This window comes from Sinohyriopsis cumingii, chromosome 4 (assembly GCF_028554795.1).
Source record: "Sinohyriopsis cumingii isolate HCF-2022 chromosome 4, ASM2855479v2, whole genome shotgun sequence".
Classification (NCBI taxonomy): Eukaryota; Metazoa; Mollusca; class Bivalvia; order Unionida; family Unionidae; genus Sinohyriopsis; species Sinohyriopsis cumingii.
Genome location: NC_142964.1, coordinates 117,467,519 through 117,492,724, shown reverse-complemented (window position 1 = coordinate 117,492,724; position 25,206 = coordinate 117,467,519). Strand labels below are relative to the sequence as shown.

Below are 25,206 nucleotides of genomic sequence, written 5' to 3'. Positions count from 1 at the left end.
GTCTACATCACTAAGTCATCTGAATTAGTTAATTATAAAATCTAATTGCTGCCTACATCAGTATCAGAGCCTTTACCTAAGTTATAGAAGCTTTCATAGTTTTCATAGTTGTGATTCTAATCGTGAAAACTTCGAAATACTGAATGAAATCTGTAACCTCTATTTTGGAGTGTGGAGAATACAACCCAGTTACTTTAAATATCAGATTTCGACCGGAGCATAAACAGTGACCACGTGATCTGACATAATGGTCATTCACAGAAATGAATGTAGAATCTAATAGGGTATTTTCCCCAAAAGGTGGCACTACGAAACCCGCTTAAAATGGCTGTTGTTTACAGCAGGCATCAAAAGGCGCTTCCATGTAAATGGAGTAGAGCCATATATCATCTTGGTATACCATTCCGACTGGACCACAAGCCATTAATCATCTTTTGTATGCCATTCTGACTGGACCACAAGCCATATATCATCATTGGTATGCCATTCCAACTGCTGACCAGCTGATCAAGCAGTATTAATGTGCTATTTACACTTAACAGAAATCAGTTATTGGATACTGACTATATGTCCAGTCAGCCATATATCCAGAATGACATCATAACCATCTGGCTGTAATGACCATTCTGCAGAGACTGGCTGAACTGTAAGCCATGTATCATCTTCGATATGCCATTCTAACTGCTGACCATTTGGTCCATATGTATGAACAAGCTGTTTAGGTGTTAGAGGGCAGTAGTATGTTATCTCCTACTGGCAAGCTGGCTTGTCAGCCATCTTTCCAGACAGACAGCATAACCATGTGACTGTACTGACCATACTGTACAATCTGGCTGAACTGCAAGGCATATACCATCCTATATGTGCTCTCCAACTGCTGACCAGCTGGTCCAGGTGTATGAATGAGCCATGTACATTTACGTTTGCAGTGATCAGAAGTCCGTTGACTCTAACTGGCATTCACATACCATCCTATATGTTCTCTCCGACTGCTGACCAGCTGGCCCAGCTGTATGAATGAGCTGTGTACATTTACATTTACAATGGTCAGAAGTCCGTTAACTCTAGCTGGCATTCCATCCTGATGGCCACCCAGACAGACACACTTGGCTAGCTGGCTGGCCAACCAATCAACCAGACTGACCGTTCCTATAAAATTGTCAGCAAACTGGGATTACCTTTGCTCCAAAGGTAATCCCAGTTTGCTGACAGTTTTATAGGAATGGCTGCACTAGACTGGCATTGCATTCTGCAGTCATTACTGAAGGTTTATCCATTGTGTAAAAATGATGATGCATGCTGATGATACTTCATCATTATATCCATATGGAAGGCTGTATCTCTCGGCTCAGTGTGTACAGGACATTCCCAGTGTTCGTGAATGAATAAACTGAAATGCCAGAACATTCCAATCCAACAAGGAAGCAGATAGAATTTGGTTCACAGCAGCAATAAGATTTTGTCTCCATCAGTTTGCCCACCTTCACCTTCATACCTACAAGGTTAATGTCTTGTTGGATGTAGACAATGATGATGACAGTTCATCATCAGAATCTTCTGCAGTTGTTAAAGATTGCACAAATTACAGGGCATCACTTCTATCATTTGTGATCCCAGTAATGCAAGAGATTTCTTTGTGTTGAGTCAGTAACCTACAAATTCTCACCCCACTGATTAAAGTCACATACAAAGATATTTATCTACACGTACCTTGTCTAGATCAAAGTTGGGCAGGAACACTGTGTTGACTTTGTACTTTTGCCAAGTTTTTCATCTGACTGGAAGACTGCTAATAATCTATATGCTCCCTCCCTTTCAGGATGAAGGAGGTGAGAATGCAAGTGGCACAGAAGTTACTCTTCAGCTTTATGCAGAATTTCCTATCTCTGCATGACTCTGCTAGGGAACATGCAAGAGAATGGATGATTGTTACCATAGAATTTTTAATGGTGGTTTTCCCCTGTTTATGCAGGTAGGCATGGAGGGGAGGTAGAAAAACAGTTTATTATTTTGGACCTTCAGTAAGATGTTAGACCATCTTATGTCCCGGTTCAGGATGTCCTCTGTGAAGAAGGCAGGTTTCCTGGATAACACAGTACATAAGCATGGTAGGTATGGTTTTTGGTTCTTGATATGGTTCTCTTCCCTCATTCATGGTACAGGTTGGATAATCAGTTTAGAGAAGTCAGACCTTGTGCCTTGAATTTGTCTGTCTAGAAATGGAATTCTTAACTCATTCGGCCCCTGCACTGTTATTTGTATCTCTGCTGCTATGCCCCAGAAGCATTAAGCTGTGTCTAGCAGCTTGTGCCCCAAAGTTATTACCTGCTTGAAAATTTTTGAAAACATCGTGCACATGCATTCACTCTTACCTTAATTTCTCTTCTTATATCCAATTAAAATCCGTGAAATTTTCACCATTTGTTCCAAATGTATTTTTTTCTCCATTTGTCCAAGTCTTTTACATCTTATTTATACACTGTTTACAAAATTATGAGCAACGTTTATCGACAAGAACTTTATCATCATCGCTATCAACATCCTCATCTTCTGACAATTCAGTCTCAGAAACTTCTATGTCTGAATCTAATTCTCACAAAATATCCAACTGCTGAACATATATTTCCTCAGCTTGCTCAATATTTTCGAGATCAAACCTGAGAAACTCCTCATTATTGCTCTCATTAAAAATCACTCTTACATCAGCCATCATTTATGAATTTTCTGCACAGAACAGTGTAGTGAAACTGCTCTCAAATGGTAACCCTTGGCTTCTGAACAATTCAAATTTCCACAAATGAAAGTAAAATCATTTTTGATTGGTTTAATACTTGTTTAGTTCTTGGAAAAAAACGCATTTCTAACCAATCAGAGATGTTGTATCTAACACACATTCATCATGCCTGGAGACGGGATCCACCATTGAATGCAGTAAACAATCTATGGTTACAGGTGGGATTGGCCAATGAATGCAGAAACTGGATCACGCCTACAGATGGGATCGAGGCCAAATGATTTAAGACACATTAACTTGGCATCTTTCTCCTTAATAGATCAAAAGTACAGCTCGTGTCGGAGAAAGCATCAGATAAGATGTTTAGGTGAGGAAGTTTCTTACAGCTTCTTGGCCTACTCAATGCAGGGATGGATCTGTTCCAATACCAGTTTCTCAGGTTGGGGAGCACATTTACAGCTGGACATGGATGGTCTGTGGCATATTAATGCTTCAAGGGAAGGCAGAGATTTCTCTAGGATGCTTAACTGTTGGTACTTTGTACCAGCAAAGATGGAGAATGTCGGTACAAGACCAAATTTTACTAATTAGCCAGACATGTAAATGCATGGTTCATCATTTGATAATGTAGGGAAACTGTTGTAAACAGTGCTTTAGGGAAAGAAAATAAATAAGTTTCTGACCTTTATAGGAGCTGCATTGATACTAGTCAACATCAAAAATCGACACAAGACAGTAGTGTAGTCCCATTCCAATATCATCACTGTCAATCACTAACTTGAGCCACACACATTTAACAATTTTGTCTACACACATTTGACAACTTTGGTTCAGAGTTCACTTATAAAGTAAATAGTGAAGGTGTTTACATGCACAACATAAAATGTTTAATGCTAGTGGCTTGTTTTACGTTTCAACATTGTGTGGCTTACAAGATCACAAGACTTACGGTTATACATTATTGGAATGTGGTTAAAAGTCAAATCCAAACCAGGCTAGTACTTTGGCCAACAAATGTGTGGTTTTGAACAAAATTTTTAAAAAATCTTGCATTAACATCTGTGAAGCAGAAAGAGGGGTGTTGTTTTGCACACCAGCAATTAGTCGCACATAACAGCACCAGGAGGATAGATGGCTTATCATCTCTTTGATGGCTTCAGGAATTTTGTCAGCAACTACACAAGATGAACCTGGCCTCTAAGCTCCATCTCTTGTTAATCTGCAGTATCAGTCTTGTACTATTTCAGTAATTTGTTAACTACGTGAACTTCAGTGCTAACTGTAAGTTGTCTGTTTTACTAGACTAGGGAGGCACACCACCAGAACCCATCAAAGAAATAAACCAAATCCTCTGGTGCTGTGTTGTTGCTGTCAATCACTAATCAAAGTCAGTAAGGATATGGGACTATAATGCATGACAAGAATATGTCACCTTTTGACTTACTTTAATATTGAGAGAGTAACCTTTCAAGACTTAAAAAACACATTTCTACTTTGAGTATATTCCCCAATCACATTACATTAGGAATATTAGCCTGATACCTCACGAATCCAGCCCTAATAAAAGATGAAAAGCTTAGTTAAGACAAAAGGGCAGTAACTCTTGCTCATTACCTCCCATTATTCTCCAACAATCCAGCCATTTTTGTGTTCCTATGGACCCATCCATAGTTCATTTTGGATTTATTGTGCAGATTTATCAATCTACTGCAGGTTGCATGCTTTAACTTGAGGTCAGGATAAAGCCTGTCATTATGGGGTCAGAAGGTAAATGGCCGTGATCACTGTGAAATAAAGAAAACCTGTTTCTGCACAAAACTTTAGTTTTCTAAATAGACGGCCATTTGAATCGAATCCAGCCCTACTAAAATACGAAAAACATCTTATCCTATTTTAGATAAAAAGGCAGTTAATCTTGCAAATCCAGCCCTATAAGAAAATAAAAAAATCTTATCCTGTGGTATACTTGTTTTATTGTCTCACTGCAGGTTATGCAAGAGAGCAATCCAATGAAATTATTGTCTGACGAAATTAGTTTTTGTTCATTTAGCTGTTGATATTAACTTAGGTTTTTTTCCTCAGTATATTGCCATTTTTTTCAGACTGTTGCATTTACAGTCATCAAATACTTAAGTGCATCCATTTCAAGTATTCTGTCAAATTGTTGTTTCTATATGCTCCTTCAGATATATCATGTTTGCAAGGTAGAATGTACATTTTTGTAATTGTGTCTTAAATAATTATTGCAGATCAATAAAATGTGATTTCACAGTTCTAATGAAAAGTTAATTAAAAACATGTACATGAGTTATTCAGCAGCAGTTATTTAAAATATCTATAAGAAGGCACACATGATTTTGGATATAAGCATTGTCTAGATGATATTTGCTTAAAACTAGTAAATAACATATTTTATTGAGTTGGTGAAAATACTTGTTTTTCACCCACAAGATGAAATATATCCATTGTTCACTTGTAGCAAGCAAATTTTCTTTTTATTTTATGCTCAAACATATTGGCTAGCAAGATTTCCTTTATAACAGATTGAAGTAATAGATTTCGTATTGGATCTCACATGATATCTGTGGTTTACTGTGTATGTTCTGCTTTGATTATTGACACAGAAAGTATGAAAAGTTACCTAATCCTTCTTTTCAATCCAAAGTAAAATAGCAGATAAGAAAATAATAATTTTCTTCTTGCTGGATTTCAACTTGATATGTCTTTGACAAAAGCAGTCATATTTACTACTCGGCCACATAAGCTTCTAAGAATAACTTGGAATTTTACTGCTGTCAACACTGCAGTTAAATTATTTATTGTAATTCACTCCATTAAATTATCACAATTAATTTACTTAGAAAATCCAGTAATTCATGGCCTAGCATCAAATGTGCATATATATGTCAGAGACCAGATTGTTTGAAACCATACTGCCATTGATTTTCAAGAGGAAATTTGTTTACTTGTGTTGAAGCTTGCCTTGGTCTGTATCTTTAGTCAGTACTTTCATAAATATATACATTCATAATTATTTTCCTTTTATCGGCCTCATTTGTTCAAAGGTTCTAAATGCATACATTCATAATTCTTCATTTTCCTTCTGTTTGGCTTCATTTGTTGAAGGGTTTTACATGTATACATTCATAAATCTTCATTATCCTTTTGTCAGCTTCATTTGTTCAAGGTTTTAATTACCAGTACAGTTAATGGCACTTATAATTGTGTTTCTTTGTGTAGCCCCAAGGCCTCCTCGCCCTCCATTTGTAACCAAAGGGTCCCCTTTACCCAAAGTGCCAGAGCCAGAGCCTGTTCCTGTTGTGGAGGAAGAAATCATCCCTAAGGTAGGAACATGCAAAGAACCAGTTTGACAGTAGACAAATCCCCATTCTACCCTATCTGCCATCAGCTATCAATCATTGTGTTGAATTGAAATTTCAAAGGACTGTATGTCATAGTTATTCAGGGAAGTGTGAGCCATTATGTAATGACAGTTGTGAACTTGGCCTATCTAAGAGTAGGCATGTGACTAATGGTTAGTCACCTGCCAGTTTGCACTGATAGCAATTCTAAATTCAGTTTGTATTAACTTTATTTTTTCTTCTAATTTGTATGTGTAATTATATTGGTTATGGTGATTGGTCAATGGACATTTGACATTAAAGTATGTGTAATTATATTTATATTATGTTGATTTGTCAGTGGATATATGACAGTAGAGTCTATTCCATTCATGGCCGAGAATGCCATCGAGCTAGTATGAAACGAGAATCAGTGTTACAGTAGCAGTAGATAACAGACAAAAGGAAGACCAAAATTTATCCTCAAGATCTGCTAAATAGTAAACAGAGACACTTGACCATATTATAAATATTATTTTTTTCATATGCTTCATATGTGTAGCATGAGATATTTATCAGAAGAAAATGGTTTGTTCTGTTCTATTCTGTTCACATTAGTTTCTTCTGTTTTATTCTGTTCACATTTAGTTTGTTTTGTTCTATTCTGTGCACATTAGTTCTATTCCCAATTGTGCTTGAGGAGACTCTCCTTGATGAGGTAGGATCAAGCTAAGGATCAATTTATCAATAACAATAGATAAATTATAGACAATAAATATAGATCAAGACTTTGTCCCAGAGTTAGTGTCATATGGGACAGTCAGCGATAGCAATTAACAATGAGTTAGTATCAGAATACTAGATCAGTCAAAAAGTCAGCAGTAGCATTTGACACAGGGTTAGGATCAGAACAGTAGACCAGTCAGAAAGTCAACAATAGCATTTGACATTGGGTTAGTATCAGAACAGTGGACCAGTCATAAAGTCAACAATAGTGTTTGACATTTGGTTAGCATCAAACAGTAGACCAGTAAGAAAGTCAACAGTAGCAGTTGACCATGGGTTAGGATCAGAACAGTAGACCAGTCAGAATGTCAACAATAGCAGTTGACTATGGGTTAGCATCAAAACAGTAGACCAGTAAGAAAGTCAACAATAGCAGTTGACCATGGGTTAGCATCAAAACAGTAGACCAGTAAGAAAGTCAACAATAGCAGTTGACCATGGGTTAGGATCAGAACAGTAGACAAGTCAGAAAGTCAGCAATAGACCATGGGTTAGCATCAGAACAGTAGACCAGTCATAAAGTCAACAATAGCAGTTGACCATGGGTTAGCATCAAAACAGTAGACCAGTCAGAAAGCCAAAATAGCAATTGACATTGGGTTAGCATCAAAACAGTAGACCAGTCAGAAAGTCAACAAAAGCAGTTGACCATGGGTTAGGATCGAACAATAGATCAGTGACATTACAGCATGTTAATCATTGAATCATCAGTAACTATTGATCACTGAGATTGTCGTTTGTCCATGGAAAAACATTAGGAAATTTATAATACTGGACTGACATTGGACATTTTCTGAACCAATAGTGGGCCAGTTAACTGAGTACAAGTCAAACAATAAACAATGCTGTTGACAATATATAATTGGCTGACTTACAGTGAATAGTGTATAGTGCAGATTCAGTCTGTAGGCAGAATAGGAGTGTATATTTAGACTCTGGTGTATGGTGCAGACTCATGGTGTATAGACAGACTCGGTTTATAGATAGACTGGTGTATACTGCAGACTCATGGCTTATAGGCAGACTAGGGGTGTATAGGCAGGCTCAGGGTTTATAGTTAGACTCTGGTGTATAGTGCAGACTCACGGTTTGTAGGCAGACTAGGGGTGTATATGCATACTCAGGGTGTATAGTTAAATTCTGGTGTATAGTGCAGACTTGGGGGTTTATAGGCAGTCTCTGGGCATATAGTTAGAATCTGGTGTAAACTTGGGATGAATAGTCAGACTCAGAACATACATACAGACTCTGGGTGTATAGGAAGACTGTGTGAATAGGCATACTCTAGGGCAGGGGTGGGCAAACTGTGGGCCGCATGCAGCCCGTCAAGGGTATATAGGCAGACTGTATAGTAGTGTGTATAGGGAGACTGGGTGAATAGGCAGACTATAGGGTGTGTGTATAGGCAGACTTGAGGTGAATAGGAAAAACAGTCATCTGTATCACTGATATAAAGATCTATTACTGTGTAAATCAAACTATAGAGAATTTCCAGTTTAATACACATAAAGATGGAGAACAAAAAGCTATAATTGTAGTCAAAGAAAATGCAGAGATGATATATTATGCAGTTACATGTAAAACTTACTAAAGTTGGAATTTATTGTCCTTTTCTTGTTATGGTACTAAAATTCCTACTCTGAGAATGAGAGTAAAAAGCATGTGTTTATTGATTGTATTCTAGAATGAATATTTCTGGAAAAATCAAATAAAATACATTTTATATAGAGGCAGTGTATGTGGAAAAATATAAATTCTTAAAAATACAATGTCTCTAAATTCATTGCCAATTTTAAAGAGACACTGCTAGACTTACAGGCAAAATTAGTGAGCAGCATTGCCACCAACAGATTTGATGATTGGACAGGCAAGCTTTTGAAGCAGTATTGCCACCAGCAAATTTGATGACTGGACAGGCAAGCTTTGGGAGCAGTATTGCCACCAGCAAATTTGATGACTGGACTGGTAAGCTTTGGGAGCAGTATTGCCACCAGCAGATTCGATGACTGGACAGGCAAGCTTTCAGAACAGTATTGTATTGTTTAGACATACTTGCATTATTCTGTTGATGTGAAAAGACTCTAAATATAGTTTAAAGTTTCAAAGCACTGAGCTTGAGTTTAAATTTTGAATTCAGACAGTGGGGTGATTTGCATGATTATGGCAAGCGGGAAGTTCAGCTGGACATTTTCTGGATGAGCTTCATTTATTTTTAGGTGTCCACTCCACTGGGAGGTGGAAGTAATCAGGGTGCTGAGGTTCAGGAGGAACTAGTTGTACCAGAAGTTGTCAAATCCCTTAGGGTAGAAAAGGCTATTGAAGGTGGAAAGAATCCAAAGAGAAGATCAAGTAAGACACATTTTTTTCTTACCTTCACAACTTGCAAACTATCAAGATGATGAAATCAGTATTGGCTGCAGCAAGAGAATCATCATCATCTTTAAACTTAATGACATTACAGGTAGTGTATAGATCTGCTTTATTATATGGCTACTAAGAGAGTCACCTTACAAGAAGAGTAAAGATCTTGTGTATTATCTGGCCTACTGAGAGTCATATTACATGTAGGGTATAGATCTGGTGTGTGACCTGGCCTTCTGAGAGTCAGGGTATAGATCTGGTGTGTTATCTGGCATCCTTAAAGTCATATTACAGGTAGGGTATAGATCTGTATGTTATCTGGCCTCCTGACAGACACATTACAGGTATCGTATAGATTGGTGTGTTATCTGGCCTACTAAAAGGCACTATAGGTTAGGTAAAAATCTGGTGTGTCATCTGGCCTTCTGAGAGTCAGGGTTTATAGATCTAGTATGTTATCTGGTGTTCTTAAAGTCATTATAGGTAGGGTTTAGATCTGATATGTTTCTGAGCCTACCGTGAGTAACATTACAGGTTTGGTATGGATCTGGTGTGTTATCTGGCCTTCTGAAAGACACAGGTACTGGTAGGTTATAGATCTGGTGTGTTATCTGGCCATCTTAAAACCACATTTCATGTAGGGTATAGATCAGGTGTGTTATCTTGCCTACGGAGAGTCACATTACAAGTAGTGTATAGATCTGGTGTGGTTTTTGGTCTTCAGAAAGTCGTATTACAGGTAGTATATAGTTCTTGTGTGTTATCTGGTCTTCCAACAGTCACATTATGGGTAGGGTATAGATATGATGTGTTATCTGGCATTAAAGTCAAATTACAGGTAGGGTATAGATTTAGTGTGTTATGTGGCCTACTGAGGGTCACATTACAGGTAAAGTATAAATCTGGTATGTTGTCTGGTCTACTGAGAGTCACATTATAGGTAGGATATAGGTCTAGTGTGTTATTTGACCTACTGACAGATCTTGTTTTTAGGGAAATAAAAAGTTGTAATGAATGCTTTGATCATTGGTTGATGATATTTTTTAATACTTTATGGATTCACTCCCAAAGACTGCCAGTGATAGTAATGGCTTTTGGAAATACTCAAATCCTTTTACCATATTTACCATATATGTTGGGACATGAAGTCTTTTGGAAATACTGAACATTTTTTCACTTTGGTCATATGTACCAAGACTTAAGAAACAAAACAAAATTGTAATAGTACTGGCTTTTGGAAATATAAAATCCTTTTAATCATTTAAAGAACTACTGCTGTGATGTTGATATGATGGATTTACATCCAAGGACTGTTGATCAGTGTCGTTGTGACACTGAAATATTAAATCTGATGGATTACATCCAAGGACTATTGATCCATGTCACTGTGATGCTGAGGTATTCATGTGATCAATTTACATTCAGGGACTGTTGGTCATATTGCTGTGATGTTGAGATATTCTTGTGAATGATTTACATCCAAGCACTGTTGTTCAGTGTCTATATGTATAACTGATGTGAATGAATCTGAAATTTTATTAAAAACTCTTGTTTCTTCTTCCATAAGGTTTTCAGAAAGAAATTATTATAAAATTATCTTTAGGTATTATTGTTCATGTTTCTGCTTTCAGAATTAGTCGTCAGTTTGTAAGTTCAATGGTATTCATCCACAATCTATTTGACTAGAATCTTTTCTGAATGATTGTTTTGTAAATATTTGATCTGCGAAAAATTCATTTCAGAAGACACTTTCATACACAAAAGCAAAGTAAAGACAAATCTTCAGGCATTTAAAAAAAATAAGACACCAGAATTGTATTTATTTAAAACTGGTTTTGTGCAAAGTTATGGAACATCAAAGATTTTTATATTTTTATTTGTGGATACAAAGTCATGTATGCAATTGCATACCCGCAAGTACAGTAGTCCCCCTCTTATAAGGCCACCCCTAATGCAGCAGGGAAGAGGCCTTATAATGCGGGTGGCCTTTCTAGAGGGGGATGACAAATGCGAATAGTAAATACATATGAAAAAAGTCACAAGTACATTTAATTTTAAATATTTAATATTTTAATTAAAAAATCACATGCATGATGTGAAATAAATGTAAAACAAACTTTGTCATCATTTGCAAAAGAATGCTATGAATAACCATTGATACAGTTTTAAAAGTATGTTACAGTTCACATCACGTCACTTTGTTGGTAACAGTCTAAAAAACAAACCAGTCTCATCACATTAAAAATATCCTTGCTGTCATATCCCCTGCATGTATCGTTTAGTCTTTTGTTCCAGTCTTCGACAACTTCATTATTAACATCAGCTGATTCGCCGCTAATGACAGAACACTTGATATTGTGTCGTACTTGAAATATGTGCAACCATCCGTTACTTGCGGTTAAGTCATCATATCCCAGTTCAACTGACAAAATTTTTGCTTCTTTTTGTCTTTCAAATCAGGATACAAACGTCTCCTGGCTCAAACAATCTTCCTTTCTCCGTCCATTTCACCTTTCCACTTCTGCAGAATTGTTTCATTATCTTTCACGATATTGTTTATCTGAGTCTTCCCGACGTTAGTTTTCTGCAAGAATCCTCGACGACAACCCCCCCCCCCCCCCCCGCCGTCAGTTGAATTACTTTCACGTTCTCCTCTAAACTGAGAATTTTTATTTTCCTCGATGACACATTGATCTTTTTGCAGTAAGTTATTCATGTTGCCAACTACAATACTGATAAAACAATTTTGTATGCATCTAAACAAATTGCCGTGTTTTTAAAGGAAGTGATCTTGTCACATGATTCGTTAGTCGCAGTCTGGTACCCTATTGTTTTTATACATTTCTTGAAACTAGGTGAGAGAAGCCAAAACGGCTTCGATAGGTACCATTAACATCACGTAGATTTGACCTCGCGGCCACTAGGATTCGTAATTTTGACAATTATTGTCAGTAGTAATAGCCACTGATTACCAAAGCGAACAAGCTCAACATCTTACTAAGGGAAGCCACAAAGGCTATTAAACCATTTTCCTGCTGACTTGGGTATTGTACATCGATACTGCCACTTCTCAGCTGGTACTACTGTTCGATAATTGTATTCTTAACAATTATCAGAGTGACTAAACCGGACATCTTATGATAACACAGCAGTAAGGCTAATTGGATTACATGTACGTACCCTTTTGTATGGATTAAAATTTGAGTCTTTCTCGGTTTTTATGGAATAAATTTGGCTTCTCGTGAGGCGTAAATGATATAATATTAACCTTAGTGGTAAATGTACTTTACTCAACACTTCTTTCAGTAACGAAAACCTGACGTCGGGAAACAGAAATCGGATTACTTAACACACGTTATGAATACAATACTGGTTCTGGATACATATTCAAATAAAATGTGGCCGCATGTGAGGGGTAAATTTTATGATTTTGCACTAATATGCTGGTCGCGTTAGCCGGGTGGCCTTTCGCGAGGGGTACTTTTGAACACAAACTCGTCGGTGCCAACGGATTCTGGCCGTAAGGAGCGGGTGGCCGCTGGTCAGGGGGGCCGTTCAAGAGGGGGACTACTGTAGTGATATAAGTAACCAGGTATATGATAATGTTTACTCTTTAGTTTTCAATGTAGAAGAGACCTGTAGTTGACTTTATATTAATAACTGCTAACATGACATCCCAGTATAACAATAACCAGTCATATTGCTGACCACATATAAATTTTAAGATAATCACCACTAGGTCAGTTGTTTGTAAGTGCCAGGTAAAGAGGCATTTGGCACAGTGATCATTTTCATTACTATTTATGTTGCAATAATGCTAAGATTTTTTATATTCAATTTTTATTTTTTTATAGGAATTTTATGTAGGTGGAGAAGCTTATTAAATAAGTTGGTTGACAAACTGTATAGTAGATAGGTCAGCCTTACCATCATCATGTTTCTGGGGATAATTTGTAACAAGCCTGCAGGATATATTCCATATCATCCAGTTTGCAAAAATGGTATGTCAAGAAGTTGATTATTAACAGAAAGAGCAAAAATGAAATTGAAACGGAAGTATTATGTTATATAATAATTCTAGGATATGATATTTTCAGGTGATGAGCCAGGCATGTCCTATGGGATCGGCTACTTCAAGATGCCAGTTCCCATCAAGACGTCAGGGTCAGAGGTCACGGTATTAGTATATTACATTAGACAAGACAAGGAAGTTGTTGCCACCTCTCTAAAAATACCAGTGGAAAGCTGTTTTAAGAACAAGGTACACTGTCTTGTTATCATTTCCTGTTCATAAATAAATAAAATGATGAATTGTTGAACTAGGTGATAATCTGTAGAGGCCTTCTATATGTAGCATATATTTCTGAAACCTTGATGAATCCACAATAGAAAAGGAAGAATTTTAAAATGTCAGTTAACTTTGTTGATTGTTTATTGCACAAATGCTGAATAAGTGTGTAAAGTTAATGAGGTAATTATATCTACATGTACTTGTGACTACTGCAGAAATTAGCCCATGAAAGTTAACCACAACTGGCATTCATTGGTGGTACTGGATTTATGTGTCTATTTATCTCATAGTCTATACACTTTACATATATCATGTTTTTGTACACTTCACATGTCATGTGCAGTTTAATATATTTTATATTATTACACATTAACATAACACTTTATGTGATTCTGATTGGTCCAAATAAGCCCATGACATTTTATTGTGCAGTATTCTTTTTACTGATTGGCTGTTATCATGGGAAATCTTTTTTAACCCTGCCTTTTGGAATTTTTTGTTTTCAATGAACATTTTGGTGGCCATTTTTTGACTCTACTCAAGAAAGGAATTGAGTACAAAATGGTCTTGTCTGTCTGAATGTGGCCAATTTACCCCCACAGGGGTTTGTAATGCTTGTTATGTCATGTATAACAAATCATAACATGAAAAATGGCTAAAACCATAAGACAAAGACAACAGCAACAAGTAAAGCTCAGTTGATAGCCATTTTTTTTTTGGGGGGGGGGTTTGGTGGAGGGAGGGCTGTATACCTGTAGCTTGGAATCCACCCTATATACAAGCATGGTTTAAATGTTAACTTACAAAAGTAAATAAACTCACCTCTGTTCACAGAAGAATGTGGACATAAACTGGTCTCCCAGCTAACAGAAGTTTATCCAACCACAGCATATTTAGATGGTAATTATAATAATAATAATGAGGACTTTGTATAGCGCCTAATCTGTATAAGCTCTAAGCACTTACAAACTTAGACAACACTTATAAGGTAAAATATATATATAATGATTATGATTACAAACACAAACACCAGGAAATTAGAAAAAGAAAAAAAAACATGCTGAGAATATTTAAGGTAGGAAACATTATTAGGTCTTTATGCAATTTGGATTCAAAATGAAAAATTTGTTTACATCTTCTGTAGTCTGCTGTTCCTAATCAAATACTGCAAATATCTGGTCACAAATACATTACAGTAAATATGGGGATTTCTGCATCCAGTCACAAATACATTACAGTAAGTATGGGAATTTCTGCATCCAGTCACAAATACATTACAGTAAATATGGGAATTTCTGCATCCAGTAACCCTACTTTCACATGAACATCACATCAGTATAATATTTAGTTGTGAAAGTGACACATAAACATTGATGGTCAACTGTATAGTAATTGGTACTGCATCAAACAATGTGACATCACATGCATTGGACATTCTGTGTTGAAAAATGAATTTGTGTAAATTGTTTTGTTTATTCTGAAGGATGCTTGTTCTTTGATTTTTCATTTGTAAGAAAAGTATAACCTACTTTTCAAAGTTAATACTAGTTCAACTTTGTTTGAAACCTTATTTCACGCACAACAAATGAAAGGATCAGGGTCTTTCAGAATGTATGAAATTTTTCGTTCTTCTTTCTATCTAAATAATTTCCACTGAAATAAAAACTGATTATGAGAATCTCAGATGGGTAATGATTTAATATTAAATTTATGTTACTCATTAAATAATGTCTAGCTTTTGCAAGCCATGGCTCGAAAAGCTGGACATTATTATTCAACTCATTTAGAAAATTCAATATTAAATGTATATCAAGATCTAGTACATGTATTCATTTGACGTCACACCTTTGAAAAAAGTCAAATACATGTATTCATTTGATATCATACCTTTTAAACAAGTCAAATGTATTCATTTGACATCACACATTTGAAACAAGTCAAATACATGTATTCATTTAATCATCACACCTTTGAAACAAGTCAAGTACATGTATTCATTTAAACATCACACCTTTGAAAACTAGTCGAATACATGTATTCATTTGACATGACCCATTTGAAACAAGTCAAATACATGTATTCATTTGACATCACACATGAAAGAAGTCAGATAAATTTACAGTAGTCCGCTTCTGATAAGACACCCATTATTTAGCAGGAGAGTAGCCTTATAAGAGGGGTGGCCATTCTAGAATGGGATCACACAGATATGAGTAATAATTACAGATAAAGTATGAAAGATGTGACTAATTTATATTTTAAAATCAAAGGCATATTACGGAATCAATATGATAAAATTTGTATCAGTTTTATTAAAATATGTGATTAATCATGAGTTGTGTTATAAAAGCTACTTGTCAGTAATTCTGGTACAAAATCTGGCTGTAATGATCATTGTCCATCCATTCCAATGCTGTTGAATATACAACTGACAGGCTATTTTAATTTTTCTGACATTAAATTTCACAGTAGTGATCAAAGAACTCACTGTTTGTTTAGATGAATCACTTTCACTTTCTCTTCCAAAGAGGATGTCAGATATTTTGCACTTTTTGCAGAATTTTATTTCATAAAATGCTCAGTTTCTACAAAGGAAGTGAACTTGTGGCAGTTGACCGGTTTTAGTCTGGTACCCTTTTAACTCATTTAGCCCCAGAGGTTTTTGTCGTTTTCGCCTGAAATGCAAGTAGAAAGACATTTTGGGAGCTATTTCTGAATACATCATAATACATCGGCGTTCAACAGATTTTCCATGAGACCAGTGACTAGTTGTGTTAGAAACATTGTTTTCCATTGGTTACTTTGCTTGCACATGAGCAAAAGAGTAAAAGTTTTTTTTTGCTTAAGGGGGCACTCACCAATTAATATGTACTTTAGAGAGAGTGACGTATGTAAGGTGAAGTAGTTTGCATTTAAAACATGCACAATGGAGAGAATGTTGGCATACCTATATGCTACAGTAATGTAATGTGGATGATATTTCTTTGGATATTGTACTTTTGGAAATTTTACATGATTTAAGCACACTGCTAACTAAACTGACTACTCCCTTGTGTTAAAAAATCAGCCTGAATTAGTCTAAAGTACACCATACATAGCAGCTATTAAAATAGGGAAAATGAATTTTGCCAGACCAGACAATACCAGCTTCTGAAAGTACAATGAATGAATTACCAAATATATAAAATGTAAAAAAAGTTATTGGCTCTTTTTTATACAATTTACCTCTGAAGTTCAGGAAGTGAAAATGACCAAGTAGAGCTAGCACTTTTTTTAAAGGTGCACATTTGAAGTAAGGCCAAGCTGTATACTCTATAACCCATAGTACACCCATCAATCATACGCCAAAATAAAGGGAATTAAAGGTTCTTTTAATTATACCTAAGATATACAAGGTCTTTTTTAAATAGCCAGTATAGCCAGTGAGGAAAGCCGGGGAAATTCTTTTTCTTTAAAATCCTAACCCTATGGAAAATGGGAAACTGTATAGCGCCACCTAATGGATCCATCATTTTTGTATGTAGACCGCTCTTTATTCCAAATGCCCACCTTATCCTAGTTTTTGCAAAGGTTCACCTGTCTTTGTGCAGTTCAGACCAGTCTGCCTTAGAACTGAGGCCAAAAGGTCTAAAATCTGGACACAGAATCACATTCCGACCATGAGCAAATTTTGGGTGGAAAAAAAAAGCGGATCCAAAAAATGAGGTTTTTCCCACTGTTATTTGTAGTGCAACTAGTACTTCCAGATTATTTGGTATCATTGTAGAGCTATATATGCCTGCTTTTTTGTAATACCACCCACATTGGTGCACCTTAAAAGACTTGATGCTGCAGAGCTCGGAAATAGGGTACAACCTCATCATGCCTACAGACAGGATTGGGGCTGAATGAGTTAAGTACATTTCATAACCTATGTATAAGAGAAAAGCCACAATGGTTAACATATCATTTTTTCTTTTTGGTGATCAGATGTCATGCTGGTTTCAGCTGGACAGTACTTTGCCTTGTAGGAGTTAGCTTTTAACATCTGGATAATTATCAGCTGTGATAAGAGCTAATAATTAACAAAGGGGCAAAACTGGACATCTAAAAAAATGCACAGGTGTAAGGATAATAAAATTACTTACCTTTGTATGAAAGTTACTTTAATGGCATGTTGGAACAAACATCAAGGTGTTGAATTTAGAAATTGACAAATATTCATGAGATTTCTGTCTGTAAAATGCATTATGTGGCTGCTTGCGATTGGTAAAATTTAGTTATTGCATTAATATGCCCCTGCTGTCAACATTGGAGGAGTGGCTATACTAGAGGGATACTTTAGAAAAAGACCTCAAAGGTACTAAGGGATTCTATAAAGCAGGTGGTTGCAGGTCAGAGGGGCTGTTAAATGGGGGGACTGCTGGACATGTCCTGAGCTGTTTACAGCAAGTAGAATATTCTACTATTCTACAGGTTTGATAAATTCCATGTTAATTATTATTCAGTGCTTTTTTAAATTCCATGTCAAATATTACTCAACAGTTTTTTAAATTCCATATAAAATAAACACAGGTTTGACTCAAAATGGTAATGACATTGCATTTCTCACCGACATTCTTATGGGTCTTGCTATATGTTATATTACAGTGTCTTATGATTTTTAATGATATTGTAGGTCAGATGAGTAATATCTGGTGCACTTCAGCCTCTTGTTTGTGATATGGTATTGTGACTTATGAAAGTGAATATTGCGTGACAAATTCACATGTATCAGTTTGAATTATGGTATTTTATTATTATTTAAATTTGAACTGCATTAGTAAGTTAATTTTAAATTTGAACTGAATATAGTAGATCATAATATAAATTTGAACTGAATTTAACAAGTTTGTCATAATTATAAAATTTTACATAAAATTTAATGATCAGTAGTATCATGTCATTGCTGGGATTAAGCATATACTGTGTATACTGATTTATATGTTCAATTAAAAAATACCACAGACCTTGATCTACTGTCATGTATGTGCCAGCAGATCAAGGTTGATATTATTTGTTCTATTGATTACTCCTTACAAACTGCATAGACCCAGATCTGCTGGTAAATTATGCAATGGCAGATCATAGTATATGCAATTTGCAGGTATACCTGAGTAATATGCAAGATCGTATGTATTAGAATGTAAATAATTGAGTTTCTTCTCTGATACAGTAGTTCCCCTCTTATAAGGCCACCCCTAGTGCAGCAGGGAAGTGGCCTTATAATGCGGGTGGCAAGATCGTATGTATTAGAATGTAAATAATTGAGTTTCTTCTCTGATACAGTAGTCCCCCTCTTATAAGGCCACCCCTAGTGCAGCAGGGAAGTGGCCTTATAATGCGGGTGGCCTTTCTAGAGGGGGATGACAAATGCGAATAGTAAATACATATGAAGAAAGTCACAAGTACATTTAATTTTAAATATTTAATATTTTCATTAAAAAGTCACATGCATGTGAAATAAATGTAAAACAATCTGTGTCATCATTTTCAAAAGAATGCTATGAATAACCATTAATATAGTTTTAAAACTGTCTTTATAATTATGTTACAGATCACATCATCTGTCACTTTGTTGGTAACAGTCTAAAAAACAAACCAGTCTCATCACATTAAAAATATCCTTGCTGTCAAATCCCCTGCATATATCATTTAGTCTTTTGTTCCAATCTTCGACAACTTCATTATTAACATCAGCTGATTCTCTACTAAGGACAGAACACTTAATATTGTGTCGCACTTGAAATCTGTGCAACCATCCATTACTTGCGGTAAAGTCGTCATATCCCAATTCAGCTGACAAAATTGTTGCTTTTTCTTGTCATTCAAATCAGGATACAAACGTCTCCTGGCACAAACAATCTTCCTTTCTCTGTCCATTTCACCTTCCCACTTATGCAGAATTGTTTCATTATCGTTCACGATATTATTTATCTGAATCTTCCCGACACTAGTTTTCTGCAAGATCCTTGATGCCGCCCCCCCCCGGTCAGTTGAATAACTTTCACTTTCTCTTCTAAACTGATAATTTTTCTTTTCCTCGATGACATGTTGATCTTTTTGCAGTAAGTTATTCATGTTGCCAACTACAATACTGATAAAATAATTTTGTATGCATCTAAACAAATTGACGTGTGTTTTAAAAGGAAGTGATCTTGTCACGTGATTCATTAGTCGCAGTCTGGTACCTTATTGTTTTTAAACGTTTCTTTACACAAGTGAGAGAAGCCAAAACGGCTTTCGATATGTACCATTAACAACATGCAGATTTGACCTCGTGGCCATTAGGATTCGTAATTTTGACAATTATTGTCAGTAGTAATAGCCACTGATTATCAAAGTGAACAAGCTCAATGTCTTACTAAGGGAAGCCATAAAGGCTATCAAGCCATTTTCCTGCTGACTTGGGTATTGTACATCGATACTGCCACTTCGCAGCTGTTACTACTGTTCAATAATTGTAATCTTAACAATTATCAGTGACTAAACCAGACATCTTATGATAACACAGCAATAAGGCTAATTGGATTACATGTACGTACCCTTTTGTATGGATTAAAATTTGAGTCTTTCTCGATTTTTATGGAATAAATTTGGCTTCTCGTGAGGTGTAAATGATATATTAACCTTAGTGGTAAATGTACTTTACTCAACACTTCTTTCAGTAACGAAAACCTGACATCGGGAAACAGAAATCAGATTACTTAACACATCATGAATAAAATACTGGTTCTGGATACATATTCAAATAAAATGTGGTCGCTTGTGAGGGGTAAATTTTATATTATTGCACTAATATGCTGGTCGCGTTAGCCGGGTGGCCTTTCGCGAGGGGTACTTTTGAACACAAACTCGTCGGTGCCAACAGATTCTGGCCATAAGGAGTGGGTGGCTGCCTGTCAGGGGGGCCGTTCAAGAGGGGGACTACTGTACTGCAATTAAAATTATAATTTAAGGCTTTGTTTATATAATAATAATAATAATAATAATAATAATGAGTACTTTGTATAGCATCTAATCTTTAGAAGCTCTAAGCGCTGTACAACATTAGACAACACCTAAAACATAAAGAAACATAATTATATTATTATAAAAAAAAACACCATAAAATTAAAAAACACAAACATGCTGAAAATATTTAAGGTAGGGAACATTTATTAGGTCTTTAAGTTTGTTCTTGCGTTCTTTGTGTTTTATCTTATGTCTGTCAATCAATCAACCTGTCTTCTAACTGTATATACCTTCTAATATAGTCCATCTGCTAATTGCATGTATGGTATATAAAAATATGCATCAATCTATCAACTTATTTGTTTCTTTCTTACTTTCATGTCTTGACTCTTTGCATCATTCAGGTGAAGATGGAGTTTGCATCGGCTAAAGTGAGGCCTGGAGAAGAGACCATGTTCAGACTGCAGGCCTCACCCAATTCGCTCTGCTCTGTTGGGATGGTGGACAAAAGTGTAAATTTGATGGGAGGGGACCATCAGCTGACCCCAGCAAGGGTAGGTGTTTCACTTGACCTTTGTAAATTATCATAAATGTTAAAGAAGAGTGAAGGTCTTTCTGAGGCTTATATTGTCCCAGTTATCATGATGAGATCTTGTCCCATTTATCATAATGGGAAGCAGGTAAGTATTTAATGTCTCCTGAATTGGACAGCAGTCCTGTGTAGGTTAACTCTCAGTAGATGTTTGTACCTATTTACAGCTGGGCAGATCAGAACAGGTGAGATTAAAACCTTGCTGGAGCACATAGGAGTTGAGGCTGGACTCAATTCTACAATCTTATGATTTTGAATGCCCTATACCTACCACTAGGCCTGTCATTGACATATCTCACCACTGATGGATTGGTCAAATTCTCAAGCTTTGCATAAGTGACAGCAATGCAAAAAAGTTTATCTTATTTCCTTACATCTGCATGTTTGCGGTTCACCTAACTTATCCTTTACTGTCAGCGAATGAATTTACTCATGTTGGTTTTCTTAAATATTTTGACTGAATGGTAAATGTACAAATGTCATTAGCAAACAAACATTATACCAGATAGGTATGGAATCTAATAACCTAGGCAATGATTACAATGGGATGGTAACCTATTGCACATCTTACCACTGAAGTTTGTGAAATGTCAGGTGGTCACTTCATGTTCATGAAAGTTCATAAAAATGATTGATTGTTACAAGATTTTTGAATTTTGAAGGAATTGGGAGTTAACTTTTATCTTTATCATGTTTTATTCTCATTCCATGAACAAACTCTTTGATTTAAAATATTGGAGTTTGTCAGTTGCCATGATGGCACCTACCGTTTATCTTCTCAGTAAGGGAACAAAGGGAAGTAACTTTTAAACCAGACATTTGTAGAATGGTACGGATTTTGTCAGTTTTAAAGTTGTTGGATTGTTATTAGACTTCCTGAGTTGATCCATAAATATGTAATTCAACCATTTCTTAAATCATGTTGACTTTGTCACTCAAACCATGTTGTCACTCAAACCATGTCTACCCTGTTAAGCCCAATGGATTGCGAGGTCTGATAAAACATGGTGAAACAAAAAGTTCTCAGAGGAAATGAACACAAAGCATTTTGCTCTATTTGTAAGAAAAGCTTTGAAGTAGCTGTAATGGGAGAGCAAGCCATTTCCATTTATGATATAATCCTCAGAAGAATGGCCCACCACATGAACTCAATGTCTGATCATCACTCTTCCGAAGAAAGGGAATCTGCAGCTGTGCCATAACTACCAAACAATCAGCCTCATCAGCCATTCAAGCAAGGTTGAGCTTAAGATCATCCTCAATAGACTGAAACCCCAAGCAGAGCAAATAATTGCTGAAGAACAGGCTGCTTCCATAGCAAGACATATCACTATTGAACAGATCTTCAGCCTTAGAATCCTATGTGAAAGGTATCAGCAGCATCAACAGGACCTCTGTCATATCTTCATTGACTTCAAGAAGGCTTTTGACAAGGCATGGCTTGCAGCTTTGTGGGCCACCATGCAGATAAATGCAAAACTATTTAGCACTTTAGAAAACCTGTATGTCAAGGCAACTAGCATAGTTCTCTCAAGTTTCAACAAATCAGAGCATGAATATCTTTGGGTGCTGGAAATTTTGTACCCCCAAAAGCCCAGCCTAACCCAAAATTAAACTGTCTGTCCCTTTTCATTATCAGATATCACAATGGAAACATGTATGTGTGTACACACTCATAATCACAACCATACACACATTAAATACAGCTTCACAAAAAAATCCACTAGATATAGTCTTTATTGTTCTCACCAGTTTAATAGTGCAGGATATCATCATACTTCGTTGATGCGCTGACAAGAGACTGGATGGTACTGCTGTTCAGGCTTGAACTAAAATCTTGTTTAAACTTTTCTTGGCATCTAAAATTACCTTAACGTATCCATCTATATTGCCATGAGGGAATTGCAGATATGCAATGGACACACTAGTCATTTACTTTCGGGACTGAGCTCTGCATTCATGTTTTGTCCCAATGCTGGGTGGTGTTACTATGTCGACAGAATGTCTAATCTTAATATGGTGTTTTCAGTGTGTACAAATAATAAAATCTTCTCTCTTGCTGATTTGCCACCTAAGTTCAAACTCCATCTGTGAGTTCAAAAATTTAAATTTGGCTCTGCTCGTTTTGACTATGGTTCATCCTTCCCTGAATCACAGCTGCATTTCAAAAATGGATCACACTTCCATACTATTCCAACTACCTTAAAATCCAACTAAAGGGGAATGATGATTGCAAAATACCAAGTAATCTGTAATAAAGAAGGCGTAAGCATCATAATTTATGGCAACAAAGAATAATTATACCGTTTGTTGCTTTAACATACTGAAATTCAGATAAATTGGATTGTTTAACTTTGTGAACTTTATGCATTCAAGTTAGACTAATGAGTTCTTCCACAAAGAATTTAAAATAATATCACCATTGCTATTCTTAGCCAATTGAGTTTTAATATCAGTAATACTTACCTGTTAATGTTGTATAGCCTACTCTTTCCTGGAAGAAAATGCCATTGACCTTGTGATGAGAATTCATCCCCCACCTTTGGTGATCTTGAGAAAGATTTTGAAGTGAAACAATGAATCTAGCGCATATACACTAGCTCTCATTCTTTTTCAGTAGCTGCCATCATTACAATACCATAAATTACACTTTGAAGAAAATTGCCTTTGCTTCAAGTCATGCATAGCAGATGGAGCATTTTTATTATGTGCATTGTCATTACACCGTGAAATTACTCTTGGTTCAGATATTAATCCTATTTGGAATTTTCTTTCTCTCATTAATGGCTGTTTTTGTTTCCATTTTTTATAACCTTGCATTTAGGTTACATGCACACACAGACCGAATGGTGCCCAGGTACCATTTATTGTGAGAACTATTTTATTCCTTTTTCTGGCTCTGGCAGGTGTTTTGTCTTTGTCTGTCTTTTCCAGTTTTGTCTTCAGTATCATCTCAATTCTGTCTGAGTTTATATTTCATTAAATCACTTTTGCTATTTTTATTCTGTGGAAGGATGTTGCACACCAGAATTTACTTCCTATTTCTGTGCCTGGTGACTGAATATCTTTCATTCATAAAAATCAGTATTGGATAGTATTCTTTTTTATTATTATTTTAGTATTTGCATTGTGCCTAGCTGGGTGTGTTCCCATTTATTTTCTCAAAAAACTTTGTATAAAGCAATGCTGATGTCACTGCAATTGAAACATCATATTTGTGGTTGTTTTAGTTTTTTGCTGACTTCATTTTGATGAAAACATTACTTTTTTGGTGGTTTCAATTCAGTTAATTGAGATGACATCTAATAAGGTAAGGCCTTGTTGTTTGAATTGCATTGGCTTTGTTTCATTCAAATATTTTTGCATGGTGCTTCATAAAAGTATTGTTCATGTTTTCAGAGTTTTCTGTTGCAGCAATGTCTAAGCAAAGTGTGAGGAGTTTTGGGCACAAAAGGTCCATTGACATACCCTCCCTACCTGCCTAGCTTGTAGGAATTGTACAAGGACAGATGGTTGTCCTTGTTGCAGTCTCAGGTCAGATTAGACCTGGGACTTTGCTGAAAACACAGATGGACATACAAAGGAGGAAGTAAGTTTTCCATAGCTGAGTCCCACAGTTCTAAGTGTAGGAGTGTTAAAAGTCTTTTCAGAATGCACAAGGCCCACAAGGTCCCTTCATAGTGAGGAAATTAGTTGGCAGAGAATGAGCTGCGCCCTCCTGTGAGGGAGTAGCAGTGCCTTCTCCAATCATGCAGTGCAGAGAGTGAGTTGTGCCCCTTGCACAAGGGAAGAGCAGCACCATCTTCAGTCTTGTAAGGCAGTGGGACCCCACCTCACCCATCAGGGAGAAGCAGCACCCATTCAATATCTGAAACCTTAAAGATTCAGAAGTGGCATATAGATGCTAGACTAAAGAAGGGGATCACATGGGCATCCTTTTTCCTATAATCCCACTAAATCTCTAAGGAATGTGGGGTCTTCCACCACAGGGAAGTGATTGGTCCTTCTCCAGTATGCAACTATGGACATCAGAACCTTGGCTCCATGATAGAGAGATTGATGCTACAGTCCATGTGTTGTCTTTACAAACTTAGGAAGTGGAGTCACAAAGGAGGAAGGGGACAGAACT

The 25,206-nt window shown here is 36.2% G+C and overlaps 1 protein-coding gene across 1 annotated transcript in view; it reads left to right on the top strand.

Moving 5' to 3' along the window:
* Positions 1-25,206, top strand: part of LOC149801964 (alpha-1-macroglobulin-like) — a 146,424-nt gene that overhangs the window by 40,340 nt on the left and 80,878 nt on the right. The window contains exons 14-17 of the mRNA XM_089956362.1: positions 5,975-6,078; positions 9,078-9,210; positions 13,320-13,483; positions 20,890-21,039. Coding sequence (XP_089812488.1) covers positions 5,975-6,078; positions 9,078-9,210; positions 13,320-13,483; positions 20,890-21,039 — 551 coding nt within the window. The remainder of the gene's footprint in view (positions 1-5,974; positions 6,079-9,077; positions 9,211-13,319; positions 13,484-20,889; positions 21,040-25,206) is intronic.